Source organism: Thalassophryne amazonica, chromosome 21, assembly GCF_902500255.1.
Source record: "Thalassophryne amazonica chromosome 21, fThaAma1.1, whole genome shotgun sequence".
NCBI lineage: Eukaryota > Metazoa > Chordata > Actinopteri > Batrachoidiformes > Batrachoididae > Thalassophryne > Thalassophryne amazonica.
In genome coordinates this window covers 39,453,149-39,474,016 of record NC_047123.1, presented here as the reverse complement: position 1 = coordinate 39,474,016, position 20,868 = coordinate 39,453,149, and the positions used below count along the sequence as shown (strand labels likewise).

The following is a 20,868-nucleotide window of genomic DNA, read 5'->3' as shown; positions in this document are numbered from 1 at the left end:
GCCCCCTCCCCGCCCTTTCTGGAATGTCTTTGGACACTACTGATGATGATGATGATGATCTAATCAGGTTCTGGAGGTCTTGAGTTTCCTTCACCTGTCCAGGATGCTTCTGCATAAATAGTCTTCTCCTGGTTTACAAGATCCTAATGTGCACAAACTCCTCTGCTGAAACTGAAAACATGACTTTCAGTCTTCTCTCCTTTTCACACAGCTGCTTCTGGTTTGTTGGTGTTGCCGTTGGCGGTAGGAGGGAGGATTGCTGCAGTGGGCATGGCCTTTTTGATGGAAGTGAGGCGGATGTGGGAGGTGCTCTGCAGGTAGCTAACCTGGCGTTCTGGGTGAGGGCCTCGACCACATCGCAGCTGGCTGTTGGAGATGGAACAAATGCAGAGACAAATGAGATCACAAAGTGTCTGCAGGTACTTTCAAAACCTTCACTTTTTTTTCTTCTCAAGCCACCAATGTGCTTTCACTCTTTTTGAAAGTTAACAAACTGATTTCCACAAAACTTGGTGAAAATCTTTAACTTTTGCTTCTTGTAAATGCTCTTATTTTTTCTCATAGTGGGATCATTTTTGTTTTTGTTTGTTTTTAGAGCATTTTTGCTTTATGACATCACAGTTTCTAACCTCTACACATGGAGTTGACACAAATGTGTCCCATAATTTTGATCCAGAATATCACCATCATCTACAGTTCTTCATGACAAGATTCTGTCCCAGTGTGTCCACCCACAGACGGACGGGGACATTACATAACCTCTGACCTCCTGAGTCATTGGTGGGGAAATGAGCAATTATTACAGTCGATGGAAAAAGTTCTTTCAGTGAAATTCACTGCTTTAGTTGAAGATATTTATTTAGGTCATGATCCATGTTTCTGCTTCTCTGTTTAATTTGAATAAAACTCCATTTTACTGCTTTTAATCAACTAATTTTAGGTGTTAAATTCCATGTTTCAGTGATTCAGGCGGTAAGTGTCTGTGTGGGATTTAGTTTTCCCCCATAAAGTCTTAATCCTGTAAAACGGAAACGTTAAAGCCGTGTTGGTGCCTGAAGTGAGCCACCAGCATTCTCTGACTGCTCTGCTGTCTGCAGGAATCCAGCAGGTGAATTCTGAGGAACGCTGAGCTGCAGCTGCTTCCTGAAGCTACGTTTTATTTTTCCTGTTCTGAGGATTTGTCTGAAACTTGGAGCCAAACGAAGCACAAAGCTGGTCTGAGGGCTGCTGCACTGCTCCGTCAGGCTCTCGGGGAGGATGAAGAGCCAGAATCATCCGTTACAGGGTGTTCACCAGAAAAACAGAGGTAGGAAAGCTGGGGAAGGAGGAGAACTCCATGACTTCATCACGTGTAGAGTTTCTGGAGTCACGGAGCAGAATGGAGTTCTCTGAAGGCTACAAATGTTCCCTCCTGGGGAACCTTTAATTTACTGTATCCTGTCCACACCGTCCAAGTCATCCTCCCCTTCAGAAATGAACTCGATGAGGTAAAATCAATCACTTAAAAAAAAAAATCCCATAATTTCTGTCTCTTAGTTTTGCTTTGTGCATTAAATAAAAGAAGCTTTTATTTGTTGGATAATGTTATACTGAAAACAGTTTTGCAGGTACGTCGTGTCACATTCACACGTAGATGACTGCACCCATTTATCTCCAGTGCCTTGCTTCAGGGCACGTCAGTCTTCCTTCAGATGTTCATATTTTATACATTTAACAACTTTTATATGCACTGGAACTGTAACTTGCGAGTACTTCAACAGACTGAAACTAATCATATAAGACACAAAATGCTCAAATACACTCTTATTTTGTGCCAAATGTATTATAAAAGCATATTTATAATTATAATAGTTTATTTCTGTAAATGTCAGAGACATTTTGTAGTTCACCAATGAAAAGTAAAAATGAAATGGAACAAGAATAAAACCTTGGGGCACTCCATGGGTAATCTGCATAAAGTGGTGATTTAATGTTCTGGTATCTGGTGGGCAGGAAATCATGTTTTCATAAGCGTCGTACTGTAATGTAAAACAAAGGTCAGATTCTGTTTTGTTCTAACATCAGAATGGAAGTGACTTAAAGGCGTGTGATAGTTTGCACCTGTTGAAGTGGCGGCGGAAACTGTCGCTGAGCAGGTAGAGGGCAAAGGGGTTGACACAGGACGATGAGAAGGTGAGGACTCTGGCGAGCAGCGTGACGATGAGGTGGGCCAGTGACAGGTCCGTCTGGTGGTAATGGAAGGAGCGGTACATGTACAGGATGTGGTTTGGGAACCAGCAGAGGGCGAACAGACCCACGAACACCAGCACGATCTTTGCCAAACGCTTTCTTGTTTCCATCTACAAAGACAAAATAAACAAATGTTGAAGCAAATATTAAATGTAATGTAGTTTTTTTTCCATTTGAAACGCGCTTGTTGATTCCGCTGGGACCAAACTTTGCTCTTATGAGGGTCTGATGCAGTTGGACTCGTGCAGTCTTGGAATGGCGGCGTACAGGAGGTCTGACCTCGTCACACAGGTCACTGCTGATCGTAAGAGACGTGACAAAGGTCGGCTGTGTCGCCAAGATGAACTTCTCCTGTTCACCATGTCAGAATGTCAGTCATTGTGTGTGTGTGTGTGTGTTTTAAGTGCTTCTCAATGTCACTGCTGACACATGTCAGACCATCTGAGATCTTCAGGTTGCTGCTGGTGGACGGTTCATGGTTCTTGTAAATCGCGAGTTCCTGCAGCGTGTGAGCGGAGACGTCGTTGATTACACACAGGTGCAGGCGTGTTTTGTATTTTAGTTGATGACTTTCAGTGAAGCAGACAATGAAGATCGGCGTTAAGGAAGGTGTGACCTTTGACATCACGTGTCCTTGCTGAATGAGAGATCAGAGCAGGTTTATCTCTGGGACTTCATTGTTCACAGCGAGCTCATCTTTAACTTGGCAGATTGTTCTGCTGAAGAATTGTTTTGGCTTTTAACACATTGTTGGTGTTTTTTTTGTTTGTTTTTTTTTTTTGGGCGCCCGGCAGCTTCTTGGAAACGATCTGAGGGAGGTGAGGTCAAAGTGCTGAGGCAGCGCTGGTCTCTGTGCTGCTGCTGATTTGTTTGTTCTGATTTGCTGCCAGCAGTCAGTTTGGCAGGTTTCCTGCATCCTCTTAGTCACCTGTGACGACGGCCACAACTCATCTGGACGGGTCTTCAGACCCTGAACGTGTTTCACTGCATGTGTGCAGAATCAGCTGCAGCCGGCGCCGTGTGCTCCATAATAGTTCCTCCTCGCCTCGCTGGTCAAACATCTTCTCACTCCACCACGCTCTGCTGCCTTTTTCACTGAGGCCTACGCCTGCAAAGCCTCCTGGGAGTTATGCACCGCCACCTCCTATTAGAGGTCAGGAGACATGGATCCCGTCATCTTTCAGTTAACGGTCACCTGACTGTGGCCCGGGACTCCAGCAGTGAAGCAGCAGAGCTCTGCTCGCCGTCTGACACGTCTTTAACACTGAAACTCAAGAACAGGTCTTACTGATTAGATCCCACCTCCGCCCGTGCCTGTGGGCGCTGATCAGAGCAGGACCAGGCCCAACTCTGTGAAGTGGATCTGGATCCACGTGTTTCACAGCTTCATTGTTGGATTGGACTCAGATCCCCTCAGATGATCCATCTGCTCTGAGAGGAGACCCAACCAGGGGCCGGTGGTTCTCCTTCCAACTTATCATGGAAGGGAAGTGGAGGAACCAGAACCAGGTCAGGATCTGATTTAGTGTTTCAGGCCGGACAGGTGGTGCAGCGTGTTGTTTGTTTGGGCGTGTTCATGACGTGACTCAAAGTGTAAATTTTACAGGCTGGTGTCAAACGTGAGGTTCTGTGCTTCAGGATCAAACTGCTTCATGCTTTTCTTCCAGTTTTTAGTGAAAGTCAAAATAATAAAATGAACAAATGGCAAAAATCCTTCTTGGTGCTGACAGAGAACCTGTCCAACGTTACTCACATGTCTTCAGTGTCAGTTTGTGGAATGTTTGTTTGCCAGAAATGAAAATGATCTGTGGAGATTTAACTGGTTCAGTTATCTGCAGTAACAACCTGTCTGCTGTCTGTAATCATCTCTAGTTAGTCTGCCAGATAAAAATAAAAAATCTATTGCTGCTGTCTGCATTTCAGACACTAACAATAATTCATGTTGATGTTTGTTTACACCAACATCACTGTCAGTTATGATGAGAGCAGAAACATCAGCACCTTCATTTAATTCTGGCTCATTTTGTCAGCAGTGATGGACAAACTGCATCAGCACTCACAGTTTCATGGAGCAGGACAACAGATGTCCTTCAAGACAAGAAACCACATCACAGCTGGGCTCCAGTCTCCCATGTGCCTTCTGACAAAGTGCCACTCGAATTTCATGTGTTTTTCTTAAAAAAAAAAAAAATCCTTCTCATGTGTTCATCCCCTGACGGGTCAAAAGAAAACTGGCTGTAAAAATGGTGATTCTTTCATTCATTCACTTCCTGCTGCTCGTCAGGCTCGCGGAGGCACAGGTGACTCATTTGTTGTATTTTTGGAGCACAAACTTAGTATGTCTTTCTTTAAATGTTGTGTTGTAGATATTTATATTCAAAAACTTTCGAAAGCATCATTTTAGAAATTTTGCATCGGTGACTTGATAAGATTTGATGTCATCAAAAAGTTAAATGTTGTAAAAACTTAAGGCCACCAAATGTCTTTGCTCTACTTTTCTGCATGTTTGGAGCGATTTTAAGATTTTGTAGCAACTTCGTCTAATCTTCAGCCGTTCAAAACAACAGCCAAAGTGTGCGTTTGTCATCTACAAAACGACTCCTGTCCGCCATCAGATCGTTAGCTTAGCCACATTCGCACGTGGCTACAGTATCAGCGCGAGCGCCACAATTAAGAATTAAAAAATCTCACAACGTTAAAAACATGACGTTTAAAGTGAGTGCATGAGAAGCACCGTTTAAAATCTCACACGCGGTCTTCTGTTAAACAGTGTTTTTGTCCACGTCGGACAGCTGATGTGTAGTTCTGTAGTCAGCCACTAAGGGGCGCTCTGAGCCGCCTGTATCAGATCATCACGTGGCTCTTTCAGGACAAGAAAATGTTTTCTCCTTGATGCAAATTATGATTCTACAAAATATAGAAACGTGAACAGGTCTGATGTTCTATAAGTGTGTTTGGTGATTATAGCGCCACAGTGAGGCCAGAATAGGTGCTACAACACGTCACCAGACTTTGAGCTGTTTCTTCCTGTCAAAACTCAAGAAGTTAAACATTTTTTAGGCCAAAGAAACAGAACTATGACCTGTTTTTCTGTTTGACTTGAGGTGACAGCTGATTGACAGCTCGAATAATTACACGTTTTGACAGAAGTGGCAGGAAACTATTGTCATTTCCAGTGAGATTAGGCTTCATGTTCAATCAGACTGGAGACTGTTCTCCGCCTCGACAGATGGTGATGGTTTCTAACGGCTCTGAGGCTCAAATTAAAACTCAAACAGAAAATTGGTTTGATTCAAGTGTCAACAAGTCAGGGAGCAGACGTGAAGATAACGAAGGGTGAAAAGAAAAGCAGCAGAGTGTCTTAATCAGCGTTTGGGTCCAGTTTGTGAACCGTCGGCTCTTTGCAGTCTGAACTGATTTTAATTTCAGGGGGATGTGAACTGTGCCAGGAGCCAAAATCAACCTTTTCACTGCTGTCTGTGATTTCAACTTAAAAAAAGAAAAAAAAAATAACCTTCTGTTGAGGAGAACTCTGTCACCCTGTTTGGTGGGCACAGGTAGGGATGGAGTCCCTTCGCCCAGAACAGGTGCCAGGCCTGGTGGGGAGTTCTCAGGTGAGCGCCTGGCGGCCAGGTCCATCACGCTGGGACTCAGACTGAGCCTGAAGAAACACTGTGTCTTCTCCATGTGGGCTCACCACCTGCAGGGAGTCTGCAGAGGGTCTGGTGTTCTTCTGGCAGTGCCCACACAGACTGACACTCTGTTATGGAACTTGACTCTTGGTACGTGGAACGTCACCTCTCTCGAGGGGGACGGAGCCTGAGCGATACCAACTACAAATAGTTTGTTGGGTTCACCTGCACACACAGCATGGGCTCTGGAGCCAAAGTCCTGGAGAGGAGCTGAACTCGTTTTCTGGAGTTGTCCAGGGTGAGAGGTGCTGGGCTGGTGTCAGGATACTCGCAAGTCCCCATCAGAGTGCCATTATTTTGGAGGTTTTGCCGGTGAATGAGAGGGTTGCCTCTGTGACTTCATGTTGGAGAGAGGACACAGATGAACCAAACAGCAGTTCAGAGTATCCAGCCTTCTTAGAGACTTTGAGTGGGATCCTGCAAAAGGTTGCTTCTGGAGACTCCTTAATTCTACTGGGGGACTTCAGTGCTTACTTGGGCAATAATGGGGAAACTTGGAGGGGAGTGAGTGGGGAGAATGCCCCCCCCCCCCCCCGATCTGAACCAGAGTGGTGTTTTGTGGTTGGACTTATGTGCTGGTCATGGATTGTCCATTGAACATCTTGTTTGCTTGCTTGGATGCTCTCTGGACATCTCCCTCAGGAGGTCTTCAAGGCACGTTCAACTGGGACAAGGCCCCATGGACCCAGGACACGCTCGAGACTTTCTACTGGTCAGCTGGCTTGGGAATGCTTCTGGATCCCCTGGGAACAGGACTTGGCCTAGGGTAGGGAGGTTTTGTTTAAATGTGATGTAAAAATATTAAAAAGTGAAACAGGCCACTTAATGTTTCTGTGCATCCTGTTTCTGCAGAAAAAAAAGATGAATCTACTTTATTTCTGTTGGGGTTTGTGATGTGTTATTGGTGGAAGCGGTTTGAATCATTATATGTGACGTCTGATTGACGGCTTCAGTAATTTGATAAAATGACGGCAGTGGACAGAAACCCAGTCAGCCGACAGCAGGTCCAAAAATAACATTCACAATGTAAAAAAACAAAACAAAACAGTGTTTAGGTCTGAAGAGAACGTTTTCAGTCAACAATAAAACGTTAGTTTTGAAATTGATTGATTTGGTCAAGCTTGTATCTCCAGCTGCCTTCTGGGAAACTGCAGCTGAAATTACGTCTCCTCTTTATGAAAACTATTTGCTGTGCTGCTGCATAACTGGTGAAGCAATAGTCAAGTTTCTGCAGCCACAGAAGCCTGTTACTCTGTTGGAGGTGTCTTGGTGGCTTCCCTCACTCCTCTTTGCACGACTGCGCGTGCGCGCGCACACACACACACACACACACGTGCGTCTCTATCTATATATAGCAAGTGTCCCCTCTAACAGCAGGAACTGTTGGAGTGAACGGGTGCAGAGTTTTATCAGTAAGGAGCAGTAATAATGGATTAAGTGTGTGTTCAATAACTCATCGTCACATTGACCCTCCATGATGAGCTTTGGTCGATGCTTCAGAGAACCATGCAGGTGTGGGTGCAAAAAGCTCTGTGTGACCCCTGTGATGCTGTCAGGATGGTGTGTGTGTGTGTATTGTGGGTGCGCTGCTGTCTGAGGCAGTTAACACCGTTATCGCCTTCTGTAAGATGCCGTTTGTAACATCCTGAAACCCAGACGACCTCTACAGTGCATCACTTTCCATCTCCACTTTACGGTCTCCAGCTTTATCTCAAAAATAAAGAAGTAAAGGCTTGAAAATGCCTTAAAATATTCTACAGTGGGGTCCATAAGTATTTGGACAGTGACAGCTTCTCTATCTTTGCCTCTGTTCTTCACCACAGTGGAGTTAAAATGAAACGCTAGATGCCCCGTCTCTCCATGACCATTTCGCCAGTGTATCTGAACAGCCCCGTTTCCACCTAGCAGTCTGGGTTGGTACGGTACAGTGCAGGTCAGAATAGTTAAGTCCGGCTTGGTTTGTGTTTCCACCACCGGCAGAACCCTTGTTTCACAGGTGGAACACTTAAATATTGACAAGCACGTAGTCAAGCATGTGTACGCTGTCACACAGCCACGCCCCTTCCACAGGGAGACCAAACAGAGTAACAGTTTTCAATTTTATTTTAGTCTTGGTGGATCATGGGGTTTATTTTCATGGCGTGTAGAATGCCGAAGAGTCGTCTGACTTCTGTGATAAAAGCTGACCTGAATGACTCTTTCAACTTTTAAAATAAGTAAAATTTCTTGTTGTGGCACAAAGTGCCAGCATTCTCTGGTTCAGACTGAGAAACAAAACACAGAGTGATGTTTCTTATGTTTCTTCGGCCACGACAAGGAACTAAAGAATTTTCAGATGTCCTTTTCCAAAATCAGGACATTTTAGTTTTCGTCAGGCTGTGATGATGAATCTGACCAAAATGAACAGATCAGATTAAGTCTTTATATTTACTCCGTGTGTGAATGATTTTAATATTTGAAACAGTCTGAACTGTTCACATGAGAATTGCAGCTTTCAGCCAATCAGTGGACAGCATCAATGGAAGTATTTCAACTGATCATCTTGAAAAATGATTTCATCATCCCCAAACATCCTTTCAATTGATGGGATAAGAAAAGTGTCCAAAATATCAACGTAAACTTGTGCATTTATTGATGATGTAATGACAGCCATCTCCCCAGTGCCTTTACCTGACATGCAGCCCCATATCATCAATGACTGTGGAAATTTACATGTTCTCTTCAGGCAGTCATCTTTATAAATCTCATTGGAACAGCACCAAACAAAAGTTCCAGCATCATCACCTTGTCCAATGCAGATTCGAGATTCATCACTGAATATGACTTTCATCCAGTCATCCACAGTCCACGATTGCTTTTCCTTAGCCCATTGTAGCCTTGTTTTCTTCTGTTTAGGTGTTAATGATGGCTTTCATTTAGCTTTTCTGTATGTACGAGGTCTGTCCATAAAGTATCGTACCTTTTTATTTTTTTTAAACTATATGGATTTGATTCATATGTTTTCACGTCAGACATGCTTGAACCCTCGTGCGCATGCGGGAGTTTTTCCACGCCTGTCGGTGACGTCATTCGCCTGTGAGCACGCCTTGTGGAAGGAGTGGTCCCGCCCCGTCGTCGGATTTTCATTGTCTGGAAATGACGGAATGATTTGGGGTTTTTTCCATCAGAATTTTTTCAGAAGCTGTTAGAGACTGGCACCTGGAAACCATTCGAAAAATTTATCTGGCTTTCGGTGAAAATTTTACGGGCTTCACAGAGAATAAGGTCTGTTAGTACAGCTTTAAGGACCCCATTAAGGACGCCCAGTGCGCCGCGCTCCGAGCTGTGACGACACGGCACAAACCACTGGACCATTTCTGAGCTGATGGCTCTGTGGATACGAGACCGTTGTGTGCTCTTTCTCTGGTTATCACAAGAGCTGGACATCAGCCATTTTCCGGCAGATTTCACTTTTAACCAGAGATTTTGTCATGGAAAGCCGCACGGAGGCTTCACGTGTCACGACCGATTTGCTTTGGAAACGAGACAAAGGAACACCTCTGTTTCAGCGTGTCAGAGGACAAGTTTGGACGTGTCTATCTCGGCTTTCAATGCTTACCAGTCCAGTAAGTATCAGTGAAATTGTGGAGAGCTGGACATGTCCAAACTTGTCCTGTGACATGCTGAAACGGAAGTGTTCCTTTGTCTCGCTCCCAAAGCGAATCGGTCTTTACGCGCGAAGCCTCCGCGCGGCTTTCCATGACAAAATCTCTGGTTAAAAGTGAAATCCATATAGTTTAAAAAAAAAAAAAAGGTACGATACTTTATGGACAGACCTCGTAAATCCCATTTCCTTTAGTCGGTTTCTTACAGTTCGGTCACAGACGTTGACTCCAGTTTCCTCCCATTCGTTCCTCATTTGTTTTGTTGTGCATTTTCGATTTTTGAGACATATTGCTTTAAGTTTTCTGTCTTGACGCTTTGATGTCTTCCTTGGTCTACCAGTATGTTTGCCTTTAACAACCTTCCCATGTTGTTTGTATTTGGTCCAGAGTTTAGACACAGCTGACTGAACAACCAACCTCTTTTGCAACATTGCGTGATGATTTACCATCTTTTCAGAGTTTGATAATCCTCTCCTTTGTTTCAATTGACATCTCTCATGTTGGAGCCATGATTCATGTCAGTCCACTTGGTGCAACAGCTCTCCAAGGTCTGATCACTCCTTTTTAGATGCAGACTAACGAGCAGATCTGATTTGATGCAGGTGTTAGTTTTTGGGATGAAAATTTACAGGGTGATTCCATAATTTTTTCTTCAGAATTGAGTGATTCCATATTTTTTTCCTCTGCTTGGTCTAAAAAAGTAACCGTTACTGACTGCCACAATTTTTTTCTTGATTTCTTATAGTGTTTCTTAAAGCCAGAAAGTTGCCATTTGAAATGACTTTAGTTTTGTGTCATGTCTGTGATCTGCTTTTTTTCTACAAAATTAAACAACTGAATGAACATCCTCTGAGGCTGGTGATTCCATCATTTTTGCCAGGGGTTGTATATCAACAAAGAGCTTCATTGTACTTTTAACTTAACCATAACTTGTTAGACTCACACCATCATTTTTAATACGGTCGGCGTACGCCGGCTAAATCATCAAGGTGTGACGGGGGGGTCAGCAGTTTTACCCACACTCCCTACATCTGCATATATATGTGTGTGTGTGTCCAGTTACTTCCAGCCTGTGCAGATGAGCAGTATTTATTATAGTAATAGTTTTAGGACTGTTACAGGTGATACTTTCACCACGTTTCATGAGACTGGATTCAACTCTTTCTTCTTCTTCTTGGTATGGAGCCTGTTCAGTAGAATTACAAACCTAAAATCTCAGCAATACCGACAGGAGAGTAATTTCAGTGACATAAAACCAGAGTGTTTGTGGTTCTGAAGAGGCTTTCTGCAGCCGAAGCAGACCTTGACCTACTCAGGGTTAAAGAAAAACTGCTGAGCCGCAGAGAATCAACTTCTGATACAAAAAAAAAAAGAAAAGTGAAACCGAAAACAGAACGGGTGAATAATTCTGGAACTTAAAAAAACATGACAAGATACTGAGAGAAAACCACTGGTGGGAGTCCATCAGATGTTATCCACAGATCTTTTTCCCAGCCACGGTCTCCAGGTCCTCCTGTGGGATGTCAAGACCAGACTGGAGAATGAACTCAGGCTGTTCTGCTTCCAGACGTACATGTAGGAATCTAGATCAGAAACCCGAACCACATCAGTGACCTCAGAGTAGAACCAGAGTGTGGCTCTGCTGCTCTGAGGTCCTTTAGATGCGACACTCATGTTGACTGTCTAAGGACAAGTCCAGAGCTGGTGTCTGCTGTGGCCTGGGGCATGTGGCGAGCTCTTCACACCGTCACTCAAGGTGGCAAATCTCGTCTCACTTACAGTGTCCAGTGTAGACATGTTGTGTTTTCCCACCCTGTTTTTCTCTTGGTCTTCAGTTCATCGCAGCTCCCTCTGGAAAGTCCTCCTGCTTTTCTCATCTTACATGGTCTTTGTGTTCACCTTTGTTCCCAAGTCCTCATTGTGTCTTTTTTTTTTAATTGCGTCTTCAGAGCCACAGTTCAGAGGGGCCCAGCGCCTGGTCATGTCCAGAAGACTTGTCAGTCCTCTCCGGTGCTGCAGTGGTCCTGATCAGGTGTTGGTACACGTGCTAACGTTCATCCGTCCTGAGGTGGTCTTCACCATTCCTGGCCCTGTCGTGATGCCCTGGAGTCTGGTTCATCTACATTCATCACTGTAGTCCAAATGTCGTACCTCAGACGATGGCTGTTACCAGATGCTTCATCCCAGAGCCGCTGCTGTGCGGTCATCAGTACCTCAGGGTTCTGCTTCATATTTATCAACGTTTCACAAAACATTTTCTGATTTCTTTTAAGATCTTGAAGATTTTAAAGTTATTTTCTGATGGGAGTTAATCCAGTAGTTTTTATTTATAAATAAATTGATGACTAATTGATCTTGGAGGGATCTGAATCCTCTGAACCGTGTTTGGTCTCACGCTGGACTGAGAACACAGTCACACCATCACTTCATTCCTCCTTTCACTCGTCTTTCACAGCTTCATTCGTTCACTGGTCACCTGTCTCTTGGTGTGCTTGCTGACTTCGCCCGGCATGTCGTGGGCACTCCTGATGAGCGTTCGGGCGATGTGGAAATAATAAACGGAGATGATGATCAGAGGGATCAGGAAGTAAACCAGGAAGATCAGCACTGAGTGGATCTTTGGATGCATCTGATTGGACAGTGGGTACGGAACGCAGTTCACCAAGGTCACGTTACTGTTGTCCTGCTGACCCTGAGGGGGAGGAGACGAGGAAAAGATAAGGGGCACAGTAAGGCAAGCAGGAGAGGACAAAAAGAACAACAAGATAAAGATCAAATAAGGAGGAATGACAAACATCAAGGAAGTGGGCAAAAAAGGAGACGGAGCAGGAATCGGGACACAAACGTAATCATTTCCATTTTCTTTGACACACAGATGATGTGAAAATGTGTCATCAGTAGCAGAGGGTTTGTGTTTTTTACCTGCATGGGGACGACTTGTGAGAAAATGGCCTCTGGGACGGCCAGCAGGACAGACAGCACCCAGATAGACCCCGCCTTCAGACACGTCCAGAAAACCGCGCTGGACGTTTGGATGTCCATCGGGTTCACGATGGCCTTGTATCTGAAAAACGTGTCACTGTTAATGTAACAACACTCAACAGAAGACTAATACAAAAAGATAATAAAGACATCGACGATTAAATCTGACGATTTAACACACGAGGAAATATAAAAACAAACATCGTCCTGGTCCGTCTTTAACGTTGGATGATGTATTGCAGCAGATAAACCCATTTTATCAGGAAAATACTTCAGTTAGACAAAGAAGCATGAATTTTTTTTTTTTTTTTTTTTTTTTTTTTTTGCACATCTTCTCTGCAGATTGACTCAAAATTTCAAGACGGCCGCCAATCATGTTTTTAATCACACAGGATATGTGCTTCTGGTCATGTTTATGAATTTTTGTTGGTTTTATATAGCCTATGCAGTGTCAATGGACAGGAGCATCATGTATTTTTGCTAAAGATTTGATTTAGCAAATATAAACAAAGATGGAAGCCAAAATCCTTTGCTGTTTCTCATATTTCAGTCGAAACAAAAAAAAAAACAACACTCTTTTCATAAAAGTTTATTAAATGTGAGACTGTTCTGTGTAAGTCATTGTAACACATACCTTTGTAGCTATTAATTCATGTCGATGTACAATTTAGATGGTGGTGTTTGTGATATATTTAGTCTGAAGGTGTGAATTTCGGTGCACAACCAGGACACACTGGTGACTTCACTGCTGTGAAACTCAGCATGGGCTTCAGTGTCGGCTCATCCTGCTTCACTAATGCCTCACCTAGCTTTACTAACTCCAATATGGTAGAATAGTACTAGTTTTAGTGTGGTTTAGCTTAGTTTAGTGTCCCAAATGCTGTCTAATAGCCCCATATCAGTGAGCTTGTAGAAAGTAGTTGGTAGATTTTGTCAGACAGCTGCACCTGAATGGACGGGATGTGCCAGCACGCGAGAGCCAAGGGTCAAAGGGGCTACATGGTTTGTCCATGTATGTACCTGGATGGTGTTCAGATCACATGGGACTTAAATGGCACTGGATGAATGAACAGGTGAAGTGTAGGTCATGTGGAAGCTCGTCGTATCCATACATCAATGTGCGTATCAGATAAAGGTGGTAAAAGGATAAAACCTCGACCTTCGTCTCACAACGGCAGATTTGAATCAAATCACAAGTGGAAGAAAAACTGACTGGAGCAAATGTTGTCTTTACCAAGAAGACAAGACAAATGTGGGTCTAATGTCTCCATCTGCATCTAAACACCACAATCCAAAAAATGATGGGTACATAATGATTGTAACAAACGTGCCGCCGCTGTTCCATGAGATTTGTGAAATGCCACTCAACTTTGACCCAGCGAGGCTGGATGAAGGCAGTGGCATAGAATTAACACTACGACAAAACATGGCCAAGTCCCACCAGAGCTGCAGACTCGTGTTTAACAACACAAAACTCGACTGTGCAAGAAAAGATGATCTAGAGTTGAAGGTGGAGCCCCACAGGAAACGCAAGCTAAACAGTGGCGAATAAGTCGTGACAATGATGCGTGGATTTTTTTTGTGAAAAAGTGGCACCTGCAGCAGATCTTCACGGGATCATTTATTATGCATATCAATACAAATCCTAGAAGCAAATTCTCATGCCTTATAAATGAAGGCGTATCGAAATGAGATTTTGGTTTTTCTTCTTGTTGTTAAACACCAAAAAAAGTCTCTCAGTGGTCATTTTCTACACCAGCTTTTATCACAATGCTGAGTATATTACTTTGTGGCATTTTCAGTTACCTGTTCTGCAGAGTAGGACAGGGTCTGAATGCATAATTGAGTATTTTTTTCATATGTAAACACCATCAGCAGGCATCTTGAAAAATGGCGGTCATATTGAAATTTTGTGTTGCTATCCATACTTTTCAAAAGAGTGAGTCTTAATGAGCAATTGTACCAAATTTTAGGATTCTTTAACAAACTGACGTATTTTTCTGCTTATCTGCTGCATTAATGCGACTGAGCGGCGGACGTGATCGAGCTGTTTGTTGTTGTCCCCAAACTGACATTTTTTGACATTGGCACAGATTCTAACAGATTACCTGAATGAATTTTTGACCCTAAAATGAAGTAAATTTCATTCTAACGTTTTGGTGTGACGGTAATGTGCTGCCGCCTCCTCACTGTGCCACTGTGACCACACAGTCAGAAAATACAGACCTTTGGAAAAACTGAACCGGTTCCATGTTCAGAGTTTATGGAGACATGGGGTCAGAGGTCTTTGGTGATGCTGACATCTTTGCAGCACGTCCAAGTCTTTAGGGTCCTGGTGCTTCCTGAGACTTGGACTCTACCCAGTGTCCTAAGGTGAGGACTGAATGTCTTCGGTCCCAGGTCTCTGTAGAAGATCTTTGGGTCCCTCTGGAATGATTTTGTATCCAATGAAGGTTACCTAGTGAGACTCAAATGAGGAGGATCACTGACACTGTGAGGGAACATCAGACACCACATTTAGTCCATGTGGGGAGTTTCTCTGGACATGATCCAGGACATGTTTGTCTCAGAGCCCCAGAGACTGGAGAAGGACAAGGACTTTCTCATGCTTTGCCTGACTGCAACAGGTAGATAACTATGTCAGAGAGGTGGGATTGGACCAGTTGTCTGCTTGGGTGGTTGCCATCCAGGACCTGAGGTGAATCTGTGGTGTGGCGGCTCCAGCGCATGGAGCCTGACCTGACTGGACTTATTTCTCAGTTGCTGATGAATAAAATGTAATCATCTGCATAACGACGACTTTTTACTGTTTGTATGTGAAACTGGACGTCTGATTTTTATTGATGTTCCCAGAATGCACTGCAGTTGTGCAAGAATGGTGCAGGTTTTCCATTTTCTCTGACCTTTGACCTTGTAATGCTGCATGTATGATTTTTTTTTGAGCTGCTGAGTGAATTTCATTCCATCTACATAACAATCAAAAGTGCATTCTGCACCAAAATCAAACAGGAGCAACTTTAATGATGTCATTTTTCTTTGGCAGCATAGTGTGGCCTCTTGGGTCGTTCATTATAAACTCCATCAGGCGTCTGCAGCTGCATAATGCACGACAAAGAGGAATGTGTAGAACGTCTCGCCATGCTCGTAATTAGTCTTCTTGTGTAATCATGGAGCTGCATTTTAAATGGGCAGAAAGTCTGTGCAGGAGCAAGTTACACTGTTCCAACAGTGAGGGTTGTTTTGTATTTTTCATTTTGAACCGTGAGCCACCACGCTGCAAAATATTACTAAATATGTGTGAAACACCCACTTATAAAAGCTCCCTGACTTCTTCAGTGAACGTGTTCATGAATCCTAAAGAAGCCTCTGTCTGGTAGGATGTTGGTGATGGTTGAGACATCGCCGACACACACAGGCATATCAGAGCATGTGTCATCAGTGTAGCAGTGACAGCTAACACCACAGATACGTCTGATCTGACCCAGAGCATCAAAGTAGAAGGAAAATACTAGTGGGCCTAAAACAGAACCTTGTGGTACCCCATATGTCACTGTGGAAAGCTTTGAGGTAGGAAACACCTCAGAAGTAAGATCTGAATCAATAGAATACCTGAACAGAGCTTCCAAAAAAAAAAAAAGCTTTGTCGTCCAACACATGGAGGTCATCAGTCAGCTCCAATAATTAGTGATGTTGAGTCTGCATCAAGAGATTGTAATAGACTATAGAGGTTCAAAAACGTCCTTTCAGACAGATGAGGAGCTGCTCAGAGACCACTTTAAGAACTTTGAACTGTCAAACCTGAAATAGTCAACCTAAGTTTCTTCTTCAAAAAAGTTTTCTAGCAACAGTTTGAAAGTCAGCTCTGAAAGCATGCACTGCCTCCACCACAATACAGAATCACCTTGGGACGTGGCTGGCAACCACTCAGGCAGGCAACCGGTAAACCCAGTTTTTAAGATGGCTGGAAAAAGTCCAGTGATAACTTGACAGCATCCAGCCCCACAAATCTGTACCGGACTTCTCTGGCAGTGGATCACAGCAGAGGAAGTTGAGCAGCTTGTGGTCTGGTGGCCCACTCCGGTCTGGCTGCAGTATCAGACGGGGCTTTCAGAGTCTGCTGGACTGGAATAGAACCGAGTTTACACCTCCAGCCTCGATACGCCTCAGAGAGCCGGCACCTTTCTGCGGCTGGCGTGGTGTTTTCTTATCCTGACTGGGGCAGTCGAGTCCAAGACACTGTCATCTTCACCGTCTGTCATCAGCTCCACCCACTCTGTGAGAGTGGAAGGGACTATAACTGTGGGTCACCGTGTCCACAGGAGTCTCCGTTATCTGGGTGCTGGCTTCAGTCATCTCGGTTTTGTCATGTTGGATCATTCTTTGTTGTCTTTTGTTTATTTGAGTTTTGCTGTTGGTAGTTTGGTTGACACAGTTGGTCACCCTGATGAGTCCAGCCTGCTTGAGGTTTCTTCCTGAGGGAGTTTTCTTGGCCACTGTCGCCTTCGTGCTTCCTCTGGGAGGTCCATGATCATGTTTGCCCTAGAAATAAACTGATTATAATCAAAAGTTTTGTCATTGGGTGACATAGGATAAATATTAACCATCTGGTCCAGTTTGACATCTAAACCACTGATATTAGCTGAAGTCCTACAGCGAAGGTGTTTGGACCACATGTACCTGTACAACCTGTACCGTTCTGTTTTTGGGACCGTTTATGCTCCGGTGGATCAGGATTGAGTCCAGAGAGCAGAGCCAGGTCTGCTTAATTCAGTCTGTGCTCCAGATTTCGGTGGGCTATGAACACATGAATAACACAGAATGTTTGATGTGTGAGGCCGTGCAGCCGTGTGATGTCACGTGGGACCGATTTAGGCTGCGACCCTCAGCCGACAGCTTCTCAATGATGAATGTGACTTTCCCAAAAACCCCAGTGCTTTTCTGCTCGGTGCTGGGACTCGTGCCTCAGGCTGCAGGCACTAAATCCAAAATAACCAGGTTCCTATACAGTCAGGTCCATAAATATCTGGACTTATTAAACAACCCAAAAGTTCTTCTACTGTCGACGTTCACCTTTAATTCAAGAGATTTAACAAGAATGTCACATTAACCATTTAGGGATTAGACATTTCTACACACACCCTCCATTTTCAGAGGCTGTAACTGGACAAACTAAATCTAGAGATATTTTTAATACAAATCATTTTCCATTTTTAGTCAGAGGACTGACACATGAACATTTTACTGGACTTAATTTTCATCAGTCATTAAGAAAATACAAACTGTGTGTTACTGCACCGTGAATCTGTCTGCAGGAGGCTGTTCTCAAAAACTGAGAGGCCGTGCAACGAGGAGACTAATGAGGGAAGCCACCAAGACACCCAAACAGTTCTGAATGTTTGTGTATTGCAACAACATTTATACAGCTTCATGGTGGAACAGAAGAATTTTCATACCAGAAAACAGATTAGATGCCACAGCCAGGGGTGCTGGACTGGGGGGGGGGGGGGGGGGGGTAAAGGGTACTATGTACCCAGGGCCCAGAGCATGGGGGGCCCCACAAAAAACTGGCATTAAATACATTTTTGTGTTGCATGTTATTAATGTCCATACAATTCATGTTGTAAAAGAATATAATTAGAATGAATGTATAAATGTTGCAAAACATAATTCTGCTCCAACAATAATATTGAAAGATCTCTGAGGGCCCTTCACCCCTGCACAGTTCTACAATGGTTTAGTCCAGGCTCACAGGCGGCACCCCCCCCCCCCCCCACACACACACACACCCCCCAAACGGGATCTGACAGAAAGAGGTGTTTAGTAGTGCTGAAACAACTAATCAATTTAATTGATTATTAAAACAGTTGTCAACTAATTTAGTCATCAATTAGTTGTTAGATAACTTTGTTTTACTGCAAATGTTTTGTTTCTTCCATATAAATCAACTGTTCCTGCAGCGCGGCTTTGCTTTGAACCTTGAACCAATCGAAGCAGTGATTTGATCTGGTGCTGTTTTATTTCACTTAATCTTAATTTTTCCCCACTAAAACCCCAAAGAGCATATGTCTGTGAGCAACATTTACCTTTTTATGTTAAACTGACCTGTTATGGTCTTCTGAAACAGTTGATAGATGTATTTTATAACTTAAAAACGGGACCGATGCTAACGCGTTAGCATGTCTATGGCGTTTTCAATGTTAAAGTTAGCATTAAGCTGTTGCAGCTGTCAGCACATTTGTTTTCTGTATAATAATTCATGGCTCAGCGTTTGTTGTCGTAAAAGAGTCAAATGTATTACAAATTGTAATATTTTATTCATTTATTTTTATTTATATAATAATAATAATAGTAATAATAACTAATAATGCCACAATACAGTTTTAGAGAAACGGACAAAAAGAATCTGATAAAACAAAACAGAAAAGATTAAACCAACTAACAATGAACATAAATAAATATAGAAATAAGTGTTTCCTGTGAACACTGAGTGACTCTTAAACCTTCACTTCATCCCTGTTTTATTAAGTTTAATGACAATTTGTTTCAGTCAAACCACATCTAAGCTGTGTTTTTACACAAGAAAAAAATAAAATGCAGTAAACTGCACATTTGTGTTTTTTTTCATAAAAATATCTTCTTAAATATAACATATTACACTTTTGTCAGGCCTTTAAAATACTTTTGTGGACTCTTGCTGTAATATGTTGTCAGTGGTTGAGATAGTTGCTGTCGGCATCTAAACCTGATGGAAATCTCTCTGTGGTGTGTCGGTGATGTATGTATGTGCAAAATAAAACTAAACAGTACTCCAGGTATGTTTTTGACCAGAATATAACATAACTTTGTTACGAGCTCAAAGGTTGATGTTGTGTGATAAAGGCCTTTTAATAATAACTCACTTAAAGAAATAATGGCAAAACTCACATGTAAGTAAAAAAAACAAAACAATCAAAAAATAATCGACCGATGAACTGATTAGTAAAATAATCGTTAGTTGCAGCCCTAGTGTTTAGGCTGAAATAAAATATGTTTTTCCTGAAATAAAATCTAAGAACGGATTTCAAAAAAGAAGAGAAAAAAGGACAGGGAAAGAAAACTAAATGAGGGAAAGCAGCTGCTAACCAAATTCTTTGAAAAGACAGGTGAGCTTGAAAGCTAGCTATACTGAGTTGGGGGGTCTGGGGGACCAAATTGCACCATGCAATTTGGTCCCCCAGACCCCCCAACTCAGTATTGCTCCCCCAGCTTTAAAAAGGGTTCTGACTCCCAGGTGTGATCTGGTATACATGATTTAGACCTGGTTTGACTACACATTAGCAATTTGGTGTTTGCATTAATAAAAAAGAACATAACAGTGGTGGGGGGGTCTTCAGTATGGCTAGTACCTAGGGCCCAGAATTTGGTGCTACGCCCCTGTTCACAGCACTTCATTTTTCCACATATGTTATAGCCTTATTCCAAAATGAAGGAAATCCATTTTTCTCCTAAAATTCTCCACACAACTCCCCATAAGGACATGAAAATTTTTTTCAAGGAACGTCACAATATTTTGAGTCATGTGGAACCAGTAGTTAAAACAAAATGAGAATAACAAATGTTTATTTTCTTTGTTGATTAATCTGTTGAATTTGTTTTCATATCACCCTATTCCTGATCTGAAAAATGGTTGGTTTTGACTTCTTTGGTTAATATGTGGTGAAATGGTTCTCACCATCAACAATGGGTTATCTCTAAAACAAGATCAGCATCAGAAAACATTACCTTTCAAAGAGGTTTAATATGGGTTAACTGCTCTGATATTCATTCACTTCAAGGGGCGTGTGTCAATCGACATGAGACCACCCACTTCTGTAGGGGCGTGTGTCAATCACTCGTGAGACCGCCCACTTCCATAGGGGCGTGTGTCAATCACTTCTGACAACAGCATGAGGCGCTGCAGGAATATGTTCATAATGAGAACATGAAGCAGTGACAGCGTGAACGTGCAGCCTGCAGTGAAATCTGTCGCTTCTGTTTCACCTCCAAAACAAGATTCTGCTCTTTTGTTCTTTTTCTTGGCTTGTTCACAGAAATCGGCTTTCATATTGTCGCTTTGTCTCCACCAACCACATGCAGCAGTAACACCCCAATAACGCTGATACTTATCGATTTATGATGGAAGAATAAACAGCAGCCCCTGATCTCCCAAAATATGTATATAATAATCAAGTGAATGTTGAAATTATTCAGGAAAATGTTTTTAAAGTGCTGATTTTTTAATGCGTTTTGTTGGAGTAACATTCAAACATTTTAGTTTCAGTTGTTTAAAAAAAACCTTTGTA

At 42.9% G+C, this 20,868-nt stretch overlaps 1 protein-coding gene across 1 annotated transcript in view; it reads right to left on the bottom strand.

Annotated features, from left to right (window-relative positions):
• Nucleotides 1-203: 203 nt before the first annotated feature.
• nmbr (neuromedin B receptor) overlaps nt 204-20,868 on the bottom strand; it is a 21,955-nt gene continuing 1,290 nt past the window's right edge. Inside the window, exons 2-5 of the mRNA XM_034162097.1 lie at nt 12,488-12,629; nt 12,042-12,257; nt 2,101-2,339; nt 204-366 (exon numbers count right to left, since the gene is read on the bottom strand). Coding sequence (XP_034017988.1) covers nt 204-366; nt 2,101-2,339; nt 12,042-12,257; nt 12,488-12,629 — 760 coding nt within the window. The remainder of the gene's footprint in view (nt 367-2,100; nt 2,340-12,041; nt 12,258-12,487; nt 12,630-20,868) is intronic.